General features: G+C 35.6%; 1 protein-coding gene across 1 annotated transcript; it reads left to right on the top strand.

The window, feature by feature from the left end:
- Positions 1-207: 207 nt before the first annotated feature.
- LOC129788593 (protein Wnt-10b) lies at positions 208-16501 on the top strand. The gene is given in 7 exon segments (XM_055824793.1): positions 208-741; positions 5021-5183; positions 6083-6161; positions 14684-14742; positions 15401-16097; positions 16192-16307; positions 16309-16501. Coding segments are annotated over 7 exon segments (1236 nt in total). The 5' UTR covers positions 208-676; the 3' UTR covers positions 16366-16501.
- The last annotated feature ends 934 nt before the right edge of the window (positions 16502-17435 follow it).

Raw genomic sequence — 17435 nt, 5'->3', positions numbered from 1 at the left:
CTATGCTAGAGAGGTGTGCCACAACAGTACTTTTATCTTATCTTCTTCGCCTTCCCCATCATCCTTCCTTTAGGTGCGCCAAAATACAATTTTCCGCAGCAGTGAAAACTCCACCTTCATACCGCGAGGTTGCATTGAGTTCTTTCTGTGCTCCTTCACCTGCAGCATCATCCCCCACCATTAATCTATGTTTGAAAGCAGCGCAACCCTTTGCAGTTGTGATTAAGAGGAGTTTGATGACGTCTGCGCAGGATGCGGAATTTTCCCTAATTATCCGCCCTACTACACTGAGATTCCCTTTGCACAGCCCATAAAAACGAAAAATCTGTCGCTCTCTCTCTCTTTGGCCGCATGGAGCGTTAGAGGAAATATAATGTGAATGTGATGAGATCTTTCAATATTGTTACTTCCCAGAGACGCTCGAGAGTCGATGGCATGAGCATGTGCCTCTCCTTTGCTTCTCTGTCCACCGTAGTTTGGCTTTTTGCCTCTCAAGAAAAAGAAAAACTCCTAAAATTGGAATCTCGTGTCCTGATCCACAAAAAAAAGGATTCTTTCAGTGTTGTGCGAAGAGATTTTCCCCGAGAAGAAAAAGTGATTAATGGGACAATGTGAAGATGTTGAAGTGAAAAGTTTCGTGGAAAAGTGAAATTCCCGTCGTTTGTTGCGTGGAGAGATGATTTATTGGAAAAATCTCTTGTGGTATTTAGTTCTTGTGCTCTCCCACCTCCTTGTTTGCAGGTAAATTGCCATCACCAATCAATCCAGCGAGCAATGTTTTTTTTATTAATCCTTTATTCTTCTGCACTCTTCGTGTCTCCCCGGTAATCAAATAAGAAGAAAAAAAGAGAGCTCAAGTTTTCTGCCCCATGGGAACCTTGTGCAACTTCTTATTCTCAAAAGAAGATTTTTGGTCTTCTTTTGCAATTCTCCCCGCACAATGTGGAATGCGAACAATTTTGTCCAATGTCCGATTAAACATATTTATGATACCCACCGTTTGTACCGAAAAATCAAGAGACATTTAGACCGTGCGGACTAATATCGCCGGGCAATTTCTTATATACCTAACATTCTTCATACAACGCATATACCATCACCTGGCCATTCATCACCATATCAAGGTTGTCTGTCAGCCCCGAAACTATTATTAGTTTCAATAAAAACACGGACGATTCGAGATCATCGCAGATTTTTCGACCAGTCGTCTGGTATTTTAATCTACAACTTACCTCCCCTTAATCGCCTTATGGGAGTATTTTCGCGCAAAAATCTCGCGCGCGCAAAAGGTTAAATGGTTCACCTGGAGCTGCACAAAAAACCAACCACGAATTGTCTGTGCATAAACCTCAATTCTGCTTGATTTCTCACAATTTCCGGTGACATTGTAACCCCAAGGATTTGTGGATTTGCAAAAGTTATAATCTCGTCACTCTGAGATGGCAGAAATGGGAATTAATCGTTAAAATTATTTTTCTGGAAATTAACCCAAACAAAAAAATTTCTCGAAACATTGAGAAAAATGAGTCAGATTTGCTTAATCTTTGATGATTTTTTTCGTAATGAAATTATCCATTTTTTTTTCAAGATGAAATTAATTTATGAAAATTCTTTTGAGAAGCTGAAGAAGCTTTACAGTGTGAGACACATTTTCTGTCCCAAAAAAATGCTTCAATATTTCCAGAAATCTTTGAAAACTTTTTTTTTGAATTTCTTTGGAGAAAAAGATTTTTAACAGAAGGGTAGATTCTGATATAAATCTTTTCTTTTTCTACAAATTGTTATAAGATTTTTGGTATTCTGGGAAAAATCTTATAAAAATTTAACATTTTAATTGTTTCTTTAATCGAGTTATTGATGAAAAATTACTTCTCCAGGGCATTAATTCTGTAAGAGTGAAAAACTCCCGTGACAAACTCCTGAAGGTTTTGGAGCTTTAAAAGAAATGTGAAAACCGGGAAAATCTTACGGGAGTTTATCATGGATACACTATTATTATTAGATGAACACGTTCACGTGAAGTTTTCCTCACTTTTTCCCCACAAAAAAGCCTTTGGGAGTTTATCACGAGAGTTTTTCACTCTTAGAGAATACAGCCCCAGGACTCTTTAAAGATTTTTTCTGAATGTTTTTTGGAACAACAAATTCTTTATTTTACTTTTATAGAACAACAAGAGAACGATTTAAATAAAACCATCTGTCAGAATCTTATAACAATCTTTTTATTTATTAGAAATGAAAAGATTTTTATCAGAATCGATAAAAATATTGATTTTTTCATTTCTTTCGGTTCTATCCAAAGATTGATTACCCTAAAAACTTTTTTTTATAAGAAAACAATCTTAAGAAAAATATTCTATTCAGAATCATTCTATTCCTTATTATTTCTTAGAATTAAAAAATTATCTAAACGTTTTTTTTTTTCAAAAAGCAAAACGGTTGCATTATTTTGTAAAAAAAAAAAACAGATAAAAATAAAATTCCCCCTTAATTGAGACAACTTTTCCCCCTAAAGTTGTTAATATTCGTCTTGTTATCAGGAATGTGGCTTGTAGTCTAATTTAATACAGGATGCATGGAAGACAAAAATTTCGGGTTTGATAAAAGTCTTCAAGTGAGGAAGGAACAAAAAAAAAAACTAAGCGCCACTCTGTATCTCATTATGAGTGGGAAAAAAATACAGAGGGACGTGTGAGGCCGACGACTTCCAATTAATAAAAATTGGAAGGTAAAGAAGCTAAAGGTAGAAGCTAAGGTAGAAGCGTTATCAGGTTTAATTTAAGAAGAGGGGAGACGCTGAATTTGAGATAAAATGGAATAAAATACGATTTGATGGATCATTTTCTCCTTCTTTTCGTTGAAGGTTTTTTTTTGTTCTTAAGAAGTTCTTTGCGTTTTGTGTGTGGGAATGCATTGAGGAGCTTCTCTCAATTTCTTTGACAATGAGCGCCTTCTTCCGAGGAAGACCCCGAAATTGGGCATTGTTTTGAGCAATCTCGCGGGGGTTTTAGTCTCGCACAGAGTGGCTACGGAAGCTGAATGGAGCGGAGGAAGTGAAGTCACGTACAAGTGCGCGAGATTTCAAATTGTGAATGAAGATGCGGGACAAATTGGTAGCGGCGTCTACGAATTTCTCTTCTTTTGGTCATATTAAATGTTTGCTGCTCTAAATGGTCCATCGTGTGGTCTCTCTGGGAGAGATACCAACTGCTCCCATCTTTCGTCGTGGCTTATCTTAATGGCAGCAAAGACGCTCAGCGCGGGAAGAAGGAATTGATGCTGCGGTCAACAATGTTGCAACTCTCACGTGCTTCTCTCATGGAAAATGTCAAGCAAACGTAGCAAAATTCACCTCAATTATTGCAAAAGAATAATTTTCTTGTGGCAAAGAATCTTCGCGTGGTTTCGAGATGAGCAAGAGATATTGTCTGCCTACAAAAAAGAAAACACTCAAAGAATTCTTTCTTTCAAACAAAAAAAAACAAAGAGGGATCTTCTTGTTCTTTTTGACAAATTTTCTACCAAAGCCACATGAGAGGAAGAAATTGATTTTTAATTTGGCAAATCCACAAATAAAAGCTCACTGTGGGGGGATTTTCCCACGATCCTTTGGGTTGCATCACTAATTGGAGGAGCATTCATAAGGTTTTGGGTGAAGATATGCATTAGTCCACACAGAGGAAAGAAGTTAAAGAAAAGAAGTCAAGACAACACACCCGAGTGCTGATAATGACAAAATGGAATCCTCGCGATTTTGTTGTATGTCATCACACTGAACCAAATTGCTCTCCATGGAGGAAATTTTTTTCTGACCCATCCTCATTTTTGCATTCCCCACGGAATAGCTCAAGTCGCGAATTGCACGACTTTGTCTTGTTTTCGCTGGAAGAGAGACTCCGATGGATGCATTCCTTCTCTATTAATAATTTTTATGGAATCTCCCCTTTGGGTTGGGATGAATATTTTGCGTAGCACTGAAAATTGAGCAACTCCATCGTAAAGTCTTGCATTGTTGGGAATTTTTCACACGGATCCTCCTTGAGAAATTCGAAGAAGAACTTTTTTTTCTGCAAAAGATTCTTTTGAATTTCAATTCTTATAAAGACGATTTATTGAGCAAACTCTTCTTTCTATATTCTTTATGAATGTTTGTCATAAATAGATAATTAAGTCCTTCTGAAGAGTCCCTCTTGAGATCCGGAATAAGATGTATTATATATTATGCCAAAAACCTTTGATTCTTCTTGCTATTATCCCTCCAAACTCAATGGGGTAACCATGGAGTTAAATTCTGGGAAGCAAAACATCCTCTTTCAAGTACATCTCACACCCACAACCCAAAAGGCTTCTACCATGAAGAAATATTGAGTCAAAGCACGTGTGGTGTGCACGAAAAACCACTACGGTAGACTAACTAAAGGAGAAAACTTCCCCTCATCCACAAGGCAAGTAACATCAAAGGGTTTGTAGGATAATTAGTTGTATAATAAATTCAATAGATAGAAGGTACTTCTCAAGAGTCAAAACAACCCTCACACTTTACCCTTTCTGTTCTAAATTATATGTATGTATACATATATGTAAAAAACCAACAAAATGTAAAGAATTTTATTCATAAAATCACACAAGAATAAATCTCACAACGAAGAGAATAAAATTCAGTGAGGAAGTGACTGGGTGACGTCTATCTTTCACCTCTCACCGAAGAATTCACGGAGAATTTTTGTCGATGGGTGCATTAAAATTAATTAATGTAATTAATTGCATCCAATTGGGAACACAAGAAAGTCATTTTGGATGCATAACATTAAATCCCTCCGGGGAGATTTAAGAGTGTCGAGTTACATGTGGTGCTGTTTTTTTGTGTGTGGAATTCTTCCAACACTTTTGGGTGTCACACCACCTGAATTATTTCCCTTAACACCTTTTTCGAAAAGTCACAGAGTGTGTGGAAGACGAATAATGGGTGACATTTTCTGCACTTACGCTCAACCTTTCTTTCAACCTCTCCTTCACACAGCATCAACGTACCAACAATTGTGGATATGAGACTCATTCAGACAACATGCAGAACCATTCCGGGATTTACGAAGGAGCAAATTGAGCTCTGCCTTAGGGCTAATGATGTTACAATGGCGGCTCTCGATGGATTAGAATTGGCCATATATGAGTGTCAGAATCAGGTGAGAAAATCTAGAAAATTATTAACGTCACAGTTTTTTTAAATATTTTTTTTTTAAATTGATTTCTTTAATTAAAGTTCAAAGCTCTAGAATTAATATCTGGAATAGTTCTTTGAGAAAATTTGAATAGATAGAGATAGATAGATTAGGTAAATTCACTGGAAAAATATCTAACGATATTCTAAAGCCTTTAAAATGAATTTTTTAAAGTTTGGGTATCAAGATCCAACGATACGTCATTTTTACCTCCTAGGTCTGCTAGAAGCTTAGATATGCCCACTTTAAACTCTATCTTGACTGACCTATCTCTATGGTTCTTAATGATTTAGGAAGATCATTGATCTATTAATGGAAATATCTTCAAAAACCCTACAATACTCTAGAATTTTTAAAAGCGATACGTATATATAGATATATACATAGATCTTGTTTTTTTAATCTGTGTTGAAAACAAATAAAATCATTTTTAATTATCAGAAAATTAAGACTAATATTTTAATCTAATTTAATTAATAAGAAAGCTGTGTCTGTTTATTTATTTTTTAATATTTAATATTTTTTTAATATATTTTTATATTTTTTGTAGAGGTCTAGGAAAACTACGTAGTGTCAAAAGTTTATAAGGCTTTAAAAATATTATTAAAATTTCTCTTTTGTCTTGTTTGTAAGCTTTTAATAAATTTTGAAAACAATTTAAGAAAGAAATTACAAGCTAAAAGCTAAATTATATTTGAAATCTTAAAAAATTCTGAAACTTACAAAATAATATTTAATTTACTAAATATAATATTTGAACCTTAATTGAAAAAATATTAATATTGAAGGATATTTTTAATAACTTCTATAAATTAAAATTTTACTATAACATATAAAAAAATTATTCTGAATTTTCTTTTCAGTTTCGATGGCATAGATGGAATTGTTCTTCACTCAGCAACAAAAGTCGAAATCCCTACGCTTCGAATCTTCTTAAACGAGGTAAGAAATTTTACACTTTATTATTTTAACAAGAGCTTTATTTGAGAGATCACTGTTACAAATCTATTTTAAAAAAAAATTAATGATTAAAAATAATTTTCTAAGAACTTCAGAAATTTTTCAAATTAACATTAAAAAAGCTCTTAAAGTTTCAACTTTCATGTCTTATATAATATTATGTACATCCCACATTTAAAAGATTTAAAGTTAAATTGCAAAGTCTTGAGATGAGAACAAAAGAAATCGGTTCTTCAACATTGTTGCGCAAAATGCTATTCAACAAAATTGCATTTAAGCAGAAGTCTCTGACAAAACCTTCATTACTCACGTGGCATTGTCGAGACATTTCATTGCAACTGGCGCGCAATACAGCATGAAAAAAAGCTCTCCAGGTGCGGGGTTATGGGGTAAAAAGATCTCTACCATCTAATGGGCTTTCGCTCGAGAGAATGGCAGCGTCGGATCAATAAATTCCAGTTTACGAGGAGTTAGCATCGCATAATTGGCATTATTAGCTATGCAAACAATTATCCAATAAATTTCCATTCAATTTGTGTGTGGCTTCTGTGCGCACACACCGCAATTAATTTGCAATGATGGAGGTAAAAAAAAAAGGTAAATTGAATTACTTGTCTAATGAAATGCAACATGTAGTCGGGATGATATTTATTGCTGACACAGTGTATGGTGTCTGTGCTGGAGATCCGATGACAATTGCAAATGATCGACTCATCAATTAAATCAAATCACGAATCACATGCGCCATCATGGGAAAGCCATGCCGAGAGCGCACGCAGAGGTATCCTGAGAATTGAGGAAGACACGCACGCCGAGAGCAGGAAGATTGTCAAGAAAATTGAGTTATTCAATTCACACTATATGTACAGAGAGAGCTTAATCTTATGTAAGCGCCTAGAAGTGAAGACAGAGAGAGAGCTAAATATCCCAACGGCCATGTTGAACGATAAATTCCACAATCACACAACATTTAGCACTGATGAGGAATTTCCCAAGCATCAACGGGCACCAGGCTGTGTGTGGATCTCTTTGTGCCAGGAGGAGCAATATCTTGCTTTTGCCCTGTGACAAGAGGCGACAAACGTCTTCTCCAGGTGGCAGGGAGAGAAGCATTCACAATGAACGCTGTTGCTGAGAAAATGGGAAGAAGAAAAGAATTAATTGTGATCTAGAACGAATTGGTATTGTTTTAATGATTTTCATGTCATTTTGCTGTATTTTACATAAGAAAACAAGAAAATTTGTTTGAAAGAGTTAAAGTTTAGAGGAAATTTTTGAATCTTAGTTAACAAATTAAAGCTTTTTTTTACAGCTTTTCCTTTCATCTTACTGATTTTACGCTTTTCTTGCGCTCTACCAAAAGACGTCGTTGGACGCAATTGAGTATTCTTTAATTTTTTTTTTTTGAGAGTAGAGAAAATATGTAATAGAGCTTCGTCTTAGTTGTAAGGAAAATGAAAGAAAAGAACTTGAAGAAAAGAATTCTTAAGAATTTTTTAGAGAAAATATTCTTAAAGATTTTTCTTTAAATTTTTCTAATTTTCAAAAATTACTTCTTTAAGTCTTTGGAAAATTTTTCCAACCGAAAAATCTTTTTCGAAACGATTTTTTTAACGATTATTTTAGGATCCTAAGATCCATGAATAATTTTAAATAAATGAATTAAAAAAAAAATGAATAAAAAGATGAAAAAAAAAGATATTGAATTTCTCTTAAAGAAAAAATTAGAAAAACTTTGAATAAACTTTTCCTAAAAAATTTTTTTTTAAGTTTTTAGTTTATTAAAGTTTTAATTTAAAGAAATTTTTAGGAAAATTTATTCAAAGTTTTAATTTTTAGTTTATTAAAGTTATAATTTTAAGAAATTTTTATGAAAAGTTTACTTAAAGTTTCTTTTTAAAATTATTCATGGGTCTTTGGATCCTTCAATGATCGTTAAAAAATCGATTTGAAAAAGTTTTTTCGGCTGGAAAAATTTTTCAAAGCCTTAAAAAAATAATTTTCAAAAATTAGAAAAATTAAAAAAAAAATCTTAAGATTATTTTCTCAAAAAATTCTTAAGAATTCTATTCTTTAAATAATTTTCTTTTGTTTTTCATACAATTAAGGCGGAATTCTTACCTGTTTTCTCCCTCTAATTTTTCCGGAAAACTACAACAGGTAGCACGTTGGCTGCACAGTAAAGTGTCCTCGCAGAGAGGTAAATTGCATTCAATCTAACGTTTGACTTCGGCAGTGAAGACTACTTTGAATGTACCACAATCCGTGGAAGACGCGTAACCATCTTGTGGAATGTCCATCACTTTGCCTTTAGAGACTCTTACAAAACCCATCTCGCGGTGACTTTACAAATAATTGGGATTTCTTTTCTGTATAAGCTCAACAAAGTATCGCATCCCGTTCAGTGTGTCACTGTTGTTGGTCACTTCCAATACACTCCGCATTTTAATTGATCACCAAGGCAAATAATCATGGGAATTGTGTGACACTTTGGACAATCACCTGAGACACGTGAGGCCCGTGGGGAAGGGCACAGAAGAGACGCGAAGTACCGAAAAAAAAGGAAGGCACACAAATACATGAGATGTGCGCGCAAGATGCTGACGGAGTGAGCATTCCTTGGGAGGCAACATCACAAAGAAATGTCTCACAAGAGGGGTACACACACGCGGGGCTTCTTCAGCATGGCACCGCGTGCAACTTGTGGAGAAAAAGACGACGCAGTTTGGAGCGTCGGTGCACAAGGAGAAAAAGTTGTCCAGCAGACATTCAACTCACTGTACTTGTCAAAATTCGCAAAAACCAATAAAATTATGGCTCACCTCGCCAGCGAGCTTCTTACACACAAGAATCCCATGCGCGCTTCCTTGCCACATAGCCCCAGCAGCAGCAGCATTAATCTATATCAAGCATTGTTTTTCAAGTGGCTGTTTTTGTTCACCCAACGTCCAACGAGACTTTTTCCCTTCGCGGCTGCTGTGGCTCCAAATCGAGCACAAAACCTCCTTCCGATGGAACCAACCTTGAGAGCCTCATCTCACATGAACAAGCTCACTGCTCTGCGATCAAATGTGAGTGCAATAGACTTTTGCTCCGTCGAGGGTTGATTAATCTTCCATTGCAATGAAGAAAAGAATCTCAAAGAGAGAAAAAATCATTTTTTTCTTCCATATTTTCAATGACAAAGAATTCCTCACTAAAGGAATTTTTGCAGCAAAACACCGCAAAATGGGGAAAAATTAAAAATCAATTAAGAAAAAGGTAAAAAGGTAATCTTGAGAATTGATTCACCCCTGCGAAATAAATGCTAAATTGATGCAATGCTGCCATCCATCTCCTCGGCCAGCATGAAAGAAAAGAATAAAAAATTATTCAGTGTTTTTGCACCATTCCTGAATTCCCTTTTTGCACTGCCACAAACACCAAGAAAACGCGGAGAAGGAAGAAATATTTGGAAATTAGCACAATATCGTGGTGGATTGAGGTTTTTTTTTTGCATGTGAGAAAATTCCTTGCAAGTTGGAAGGAGAGAGAAAAAAATTGCGATTGGGATTTACAGTGTTAATTAATGACACGTCTTTTATTTAGTCAACTGCGACCACTGATAAAGACTTTTTTCTTCCACCTTGAAAGTGTCTCTTTGGTGGTGAGATACGCCGGAGAAAGACTTGGTTGCGTTGCGGGATAAGTGGTGCATTAATGTAGCATCATTCTTCACCAAATATATGTATGCATTTGGGGTTAAGGGCAAGATGATGAGATGGGAAGGAGTACACCATTTTGTCTTCTTTTAGGCCCTTTTGTTTTCAGGAGAAAATTTTGATTTAAAAAAAATATTTTTATGAAGATTTGGCTGAGTTAATTGATTTTTTCAAGAAGCTTTCTGAAGTTGATTCTAGAATTTTTAGTTAGAATTTCTACGGATTTTCTAGAATTATGGATAAGAAGTCAAGTCAGGAGATTTCTTTATTTTCTTTTAATCAATCTTCAAAAAATATCCTAGAATTCTTAATTCTAGAATTTCTCGAAATCACGATTCTTTCGATTTTTTTTCAAATTATTTTTCGCAGTTATTGAGTGTTATTCAAAATTCTATTCAGAATCCTTTAAAAATTTGTACTGAAGTTTCAAGATTTTAGGCGAATTTCAAAGATTTCTTGGTCGCTGAATAATCCTAAAGCCCAATCCTAAATAAAAAAATCCAGAATTTTCTAGAATTTTTATTTGATTTTATTGTGGTTTAATTATACTTAGGCAATTTTTAATTACCTAAAGGATATGCTTTTATTTCTCTCATTTGTTTTCTTGATTTATTATCTTTTGTAAAAATATCAGAAGTAAATTATCCAGAACTTTCTAATTAGATTTTTAATGTATTTTCTGGATTCTAGACATTTTTTTTCTAATTTTCTTTTTGGTTCTAATCGTTCTAATTTATTTCTAGGGCTTGACTTTCTTAATTTATTTTATTTCATGATTTTCTTTTAATTATTTTTGGAAGATTTTCCAAATATTTAATTTATTTATTTTCTAGAAATTCCTAGTAGTTGATCCTAGAATTTCTAACTAGATTTTTTATATGGACCTTCAGGAATTCTTGGGATTTCTTCTTTTTTCTGTTTCGAATAATTCTAACTTGTAACTGATTTTCTTCATTTTCTAGAGACAATCAGTACAGGAATTAATCCTAGATTTTTTTTCTTGATTTCTTTAAGTTTTAAATCAAGCTAAAGCAGCTTGAGAATGAATTAAAATTCTTCTTCAAAGCTTCTCTGTGCTTTCCACACCACTTTGATGAATTTTCCTCCCCTTGTGTACTCCCTCTGCACTCCCTGTAACCACATGATACTGCTTCTGAGGAGCTGGTGCGAGGAAGCTCACAATTACATTCACGAAAAATACTAAATATCTCCCGGATCGTAGAGTGGATGAGATGGAGAGAGGTGCATAATAAAAGTATTTAATTTAAATGGCGATAAACTGACACACGAAGCTGATATTGATATTTGAAATAAATCTCCATTTGCACATGGGAGCCGCCGAGTTGTCAGCGAGTCTTCCAGGGAGACGACAGCCAGTGCCACAGAGTGCAACCTCCGGCACTTTTGCATTAGATTTGCACACAAATGTTTTGCACCAATCGTTCGGCGAATGGGACAGGGCATCAATTATGTGCGGCTGCCGCGAAGATCGTAGGTGGTAAACATACTATACATTTATGCGATGGAGTCATTAGTACGTGAATTAATTGTCCATTTGTCAGTAAATCTCCGCCTCATTGGCACTTGCTGGTGGGGTTTTGCATGATAATGAAGCTAGAAAACGAGCAACATGCGGAATCTGGCGCGGAAGCACGTGGCACGCGGGAAATGCAAATGCCCCAGCGGAGAGTTCTTTGCTTCCACCTTTACTTACTGTATGGGGGAAGATGTAGTGCTTCTGTGTGTGCCAATCCGGCAAATTGCCCATCTTGCCCATCTCGTCAATTGTCTTTCAACGGTGCATAAGAGTGTTCGAATTTGTCTTTGAGAGACAAACGGGCAAAATTTACAATGTCGCGAGGATATAAGATACCCAATCCATCCATCCATCCGTCTTCGCGGTGTCTTCTCTGGCCCTCCTTGCCATTCATCCAACCTTTTAATCCCACACAATACTCTTCCCCCTTTGCAAAGCTCCAGCAACAGCAGCAGCAGCACTCTTTTATGGTAATGAAGTGATTGTATAACAAGTCCTCTGTACCAAATGGATCAATTGGACGTCACCCTGTCCATCTTGCACGTCACACAGAGATGGGGCAGAAATTGAGGGATCATTTGCATGCCCAATACGTCCATCGTTCAAGATCGCGCGCGACAATTTGCAAAGAGAGAAAGAAAAGGAAGTTGGATGGCACTGTGTGCGACAAGCAACTTGACGAGCGATTGAAGACTTACATCGATTTAATCAATTTATCGCCAATTTACGTGCATCCATTGCCATTTTATTTGCATTTTCCAACCCAACATCACCCATTGACAAACACACCGTCATCCCTGACTTTGTCACTCAATGCCCTGATCGCTTCTCACCACTCGACATGCGGAGGAATGTCTCCAACAACAATGCCACCAATTGTGAATATTTCCTCTATTCGCATTCTACACGCTGTGCCACAAGAATTGATGCTAATTTGGGGAATCAAAAGGAGATAAAAATCATATTTAATTGATTTTATAAATCCTTTTTTTTGCAATTTTTTAAAATTATTTTATCTAATTAAGAATATTTCTGATTTTAAAATTCTTTTGTATCCAAAAGATAAGAGAAGAGAACTTTTTGATGAGTAAGACAGAGCTGATAAACGCATTAAACTAGAAAAAAGTCTATCCTAAATTATTAAAATTAAAATTATTCTATGTTTGCAAAATTCCTTGCAGAAACATTTTTTTTAAACTATAAACATTTTATTAAATTAAATAGAAATAATTTAAAATCAAGAAAATAAATTATTAGAATAAAGTTAAAAAATATCAAGGGGTGTTTATCTGAATGAAAATCTTCGGATCTTCGGATTATTCGCCAAAAATTCGGATGATTCGCTAAGATTCGGTAGATTCGCCTATATTTTTGATGCACAAATATTACTTTTTAGGCAGATAAAATAAAAAACTCAACAGTTGCGAGAAAACTATTTTGGCCTGTAGGCCCAGCTTTTTGTTGGTCAAGCATTGTTTTATAGGTTTTATACAATTAGTAAGACAGAGACATTCGATTTGAAGTTTTCAAATTCAGTTTGAACGCAGTCTAAATTAGTCAGTTATTCCGACATTAACTAATTATGAAGAATATTGATCAAAATTCACAAATATTTGCAAATATTTTCTAATTTTTGCCAATATTCGCTATGATTCGGATTATTCGCCATAAGTCGGATGATTCGCGAAGATTCGCTAAAAATATCTAAAGATTCGCCAGATAAACACCCCTTGAAAAATATAGTTTTTGTTTTTATTAATTCTTGCATAATTTTTTACTTTAAAGAAAGATTTTAAATTAAACAATTAAAATTAATTTTAATTATTTACGGAAAATTAATCAAATTATCTTTTTTTATATTTCTTAAATAAATTCTTGATTAACATTTTGATAGAATAATTTCTTGTCAAACTCTTTATTCCAATTTCAATTATTTTTTAAAAATCTCTAAAACCCCTAAAAATTATATTAAAAAAAGTCCTAAAATAATTCTTCGATCCCACTCAAATGGAGGCGCCTGGTTGTTGCATTCAAAGTGCCCCTATAAATATACCCAGAAGTGTCTGCACGATTAAAAGTTGATTGAATTGGAAAGATATTCAATGCATCAACATAGAGGAGAGATTGTGAATTCTCTCAGTCCTCGTTACTGGCATCGATGCGGTGTTGCACGTGAAAATTCTTGCAAGTCCTTGGATATGGATGAATTGGCAATGAAGAGGAAGCATCCCATACGCACAACATTAAAAGTGACTTCAACACGCATCTCAACTGCATGTTCAGCGGTGTTTATGTTTTCCCTCCCAATCAATTTTTCCCTCGCATATCGTCGCCGGGCAATTCTTTGGCCAATATATTGATGATGGCACAAGAAAGGCAGCAGCAGGCAAGGCGGGCGAGCCGCGGGGGATGGGGAAGAGGGGCGGGTATTGCAAAAGAAAGCCAAAGAGGAACTTTGAGATGCAGTGTTTGTGTAATTCTGGGATAAATTTTAATGTCAACTGGCTCCACTTCTTGTGCCCATCGCACGGAAGGTGGATGTGTGGTGGCAGGCGCATCCGAGGTCCGTGCACCATAAAGTTGGAACGTCTTATTGCAATGCAAATTGTACGCGAAGATCGGGAGCTACCGATTGAACGATTGCTGATCGATATCCAATCTGTCCAGCGACAATTCGATTTAGTGCCTCCAGAAATGTAATTTATGTTCTGCATTTTTGCCATTGATGCCATCCACACTGTGACAGCCGAGGATAAATTATGGCCCAACCGTGCATACATCGCGATATATGCAATGTCTTGAGGTTGATTTGCAGGGACAGCAGACGGGACTCCCGAAGGGGCAACAAAAGCGCACATTTCGTCTTCCCATTGCCTTTTTGGCCCCCACCAATGCACCAGCATTGCGCATCATTAGTGAATTGAGAGGACAATTGTATTCATACCCGCGCGAGGAGAACTTTTGCCAATGGGGCAAGTCACATTGCCACACTGCAATTGCCATGACTCCATACGTCTGTCTCCGCAAAACGATGGGAATCTTTTAATTACCATCAAATCCATTTTGTGAAATCCATAATTGATATTCCTTCTTATTCTTTCTCTTTCTCTCTCTCCTCTTAGCTCTTAAAGTTCTTCCACAGTTGAATGATTTGTGTGCCCGCCACGGTGATCTCTCAATGATCTGATGCTGATCTTCTCTTGATTGCTTCTTAAATGTTTTTTATTCTCTCTCTCACTTATTTCTTTTATTTATTTAATTTTTAGGGTACAGAGAAAGCGCTTTTGCGTACGCAATTGCAGCCGCTGGAGTAGCCCACAATGTTGTGAGTTTTAATTATTTGTTAATTAATTTTTTAATTTACATAATATTCTATATTTATTTTTAAATTTTTTTAAATTTTAAAATAAATAAAAATTTTGTATTTTTTATTATTTTCATTTTATGTTTTTTTTTTTTTAAATCTTGACATTTTTTAAATATTTAAATTTTTATTAATTTTCCCTAATTTGTTTTTAAATCTTTTAAAAACAATAAATTTTCTTTAAAACATCTTTTATTTTTTATTTTTTTTTTGTATTTTAAAAATATTTAAATTTTTATTATTATAGGTAGTTAAAGTATTCACGGAGTAAAAAAAGGTTTTAATCTCAAATTAATCTAATCTTTTCTTAAAATAAAACTTTTCTTGAATTTATCTTTAAATCCTTAAAAAAAAACAATAAATTGTATTCAAAAAATTTTTGAACGAACAATGGATCTAAATTTCTTTTAAGAATTGATGAAAATTCATTTTTTCTTTACAAAAAAAAAAAATCAAAATCATTTTAATTTTCCACAAAAGCTTGTCCATATTTTTATAATTCTTTGTAAATATATTTTTTCAACAATAATTGGAAATTCATTAATTTTTTTAAACAAAATACTTAATTTTTTTTTGAAGAAATAAATTTTTATTTACATTTTCAAAATGATTTTAACAGGCTCGAGCTTGCAGCCAAGGAAGGCTCCTTTCATGCGGGTGCGATCCCTCAATCAATCGTCGAGGTCTCAGCAAATACCTCCGAGAATCCCTTATTGAGGACATAAATCCCAATTCAATTAATTCAAATTCATTAAATACCCTCAATGCGATTAATTCAAATTCCTTGGAGAGCGTTCAGAATTTTGAGAAACAGAAGCAAAGATCACGCGTTGCGAGTCGCTGGAAATGGGGTGGATGTTCCCACAATATGGATTTTGGGGCGGAATTTGCTGAACTCTTTCTGGATGCCCGGGAACGTGGTGGAGACATTCAGTCGCAGATAAATCTCCACAATAATCGCGTTGGGCGCCAGGCTGTTGCCAACAATATGGTGGTTCGGTGCAAATGCCACGGGATGTCCGGAAGTTGTCAGCTGAAGACGTGCTGGCGCTCAGCTCCGGATTTTGGGGTTGTTGGGCGAGTGCTGAAGCAGCAATTCCGACGGGCTGTTCTTGTGGATCAGTCGAATGTTGGGAATGGGCCACCGATGGTTGTTGTGAGTCAGAAGAATAAGCGAAGGCGGAAGAATCGACCACCGAGGAAGACTCAACGGGGGAGGATGCTCAATGGGGAGATGCGAAAGCTCGATAATTCCCTCTTCTACTACCAGAGATCACCGAATTTCTGCGAAAAGGACCCCAATTCCGACATTCCTGGTAAAATTCGTTTTTTTTTTTCAGTTTATCCTGCAAGGGGCTATGCATTTTTGAGTTTGAGTGACGTTCTTCCTTAACAAATTAATTTTCGCAGGAACTTCCGGGAGGAGGTGCAACAGGACAAGTTCAGGAAGTGATGGGTGTGCTTCAATGTGCTGCGGACGAGGGTACAGCCTCATCCGGGAGCAGAGGGTCGAAAGGTGCCACTGCAAGTTCCACTGGTGCTGCTTCGTCGAATGCCAGAGTTGCGACGTCGAAGAGTGGATAAGTGTTTGCAACTAAGAAAAGAAATTAGAAAAAAAAGATTTTAAAGAAAAATGGATAAGCCATCCAATGAACCAGTATTAAATCCACTTAGTCTTGTACTTTTAAATTAAATTACAAAGAAATTGTAAATTTTAAATTAACCATCCGTTGTTTTCTTTTCTTATGCATCGTCTATAACCATTGAGAAGATCTCTCAAAGACACCTCTCTTTTATCTCCTTTCTAGAGCATTTTATTCTCAACTTGTTTGCTTTGCAAAATAGCACACAATGACATGCTGGAAGATGAAGAAAAAAAAAACAGCAGTGAAAAATAAAAGAACACAAGAGAAGCTCGAGGCTTATTCATTGCAACATCTCTCACAGAGAGCTAATCAGGCAGAAAATTGCGCGATAACAATCTTAATCCTGAAATCTTCTGGAAGACAAATCCCTGGGAAGAGGAGCGCAATGCCCATTGACGGGCGTTTTGGTGTGATGAAGATGATGATGGTTGAATGAATGGACGGACAGTGCTGCTGCCAAAATTGTGTGCCCATTTGTTTCCTCTTCCTCCCTCTTCGGGGTATATAATCTTCCTCTTGAAGCAAACAATTGTTTAAAACCCACCTCCCTCGCAAACAATAAGCCCCTTTTGGAGGAGATCATTTGCTGTCGGTGTGCTGTTTGAAGACAAATTAAATTCAATCAGCGAAACGTTAAAAAATACTTTTGTGTTCACCTTCAAAGTGAATTTGACATGGATACTCAGGACTTTTTTTTGTGCTTAGCGCGCGTTTACTTCCTCACCAATGTGCATAGATTGAGGGATTGGATTAGCAAAATACCTCCATTCTTCCAATCCCACTCACAGGCTCTCTAACATACAATTTTTGTTGCATTTTGTACCGTTCAGCCGTTTCTCCTTGAGCTGCAGGTAAACTCACATTAGTTGGAAGAAACTTTGTTGTACTCAATCCTCTTCGGAGACAATGAGGAATTAGGCAAGGGGGGGTGCTCATTCTATGGAATTAGACTTTTAAGGTTTTCTTAAATGAAGGTAAGATTATTTCTTTGCCTGAAAGTTTCATTAT

The sequence above is a fragment of the Lutzomyia longipalpis genome, chromosome 2, assembly GCF_024334085.1.
Source record: "Lutzomyia longipalpis isolate SR_M1_2022 chromosome 2, ASM2433408v1".
Taxonomy (NCBI): Eukaryota; Metazoa; Arthropoda; class Insecta; order Diptera; family Psychodidae; genus Lutzomyia; species Lutzomyia longipalpis.
The sequence above is the reverse complement of the archived record's forward strand: the minus strand, read 5'-3'. Positions and strand labels throughout refer to the sequence as shown.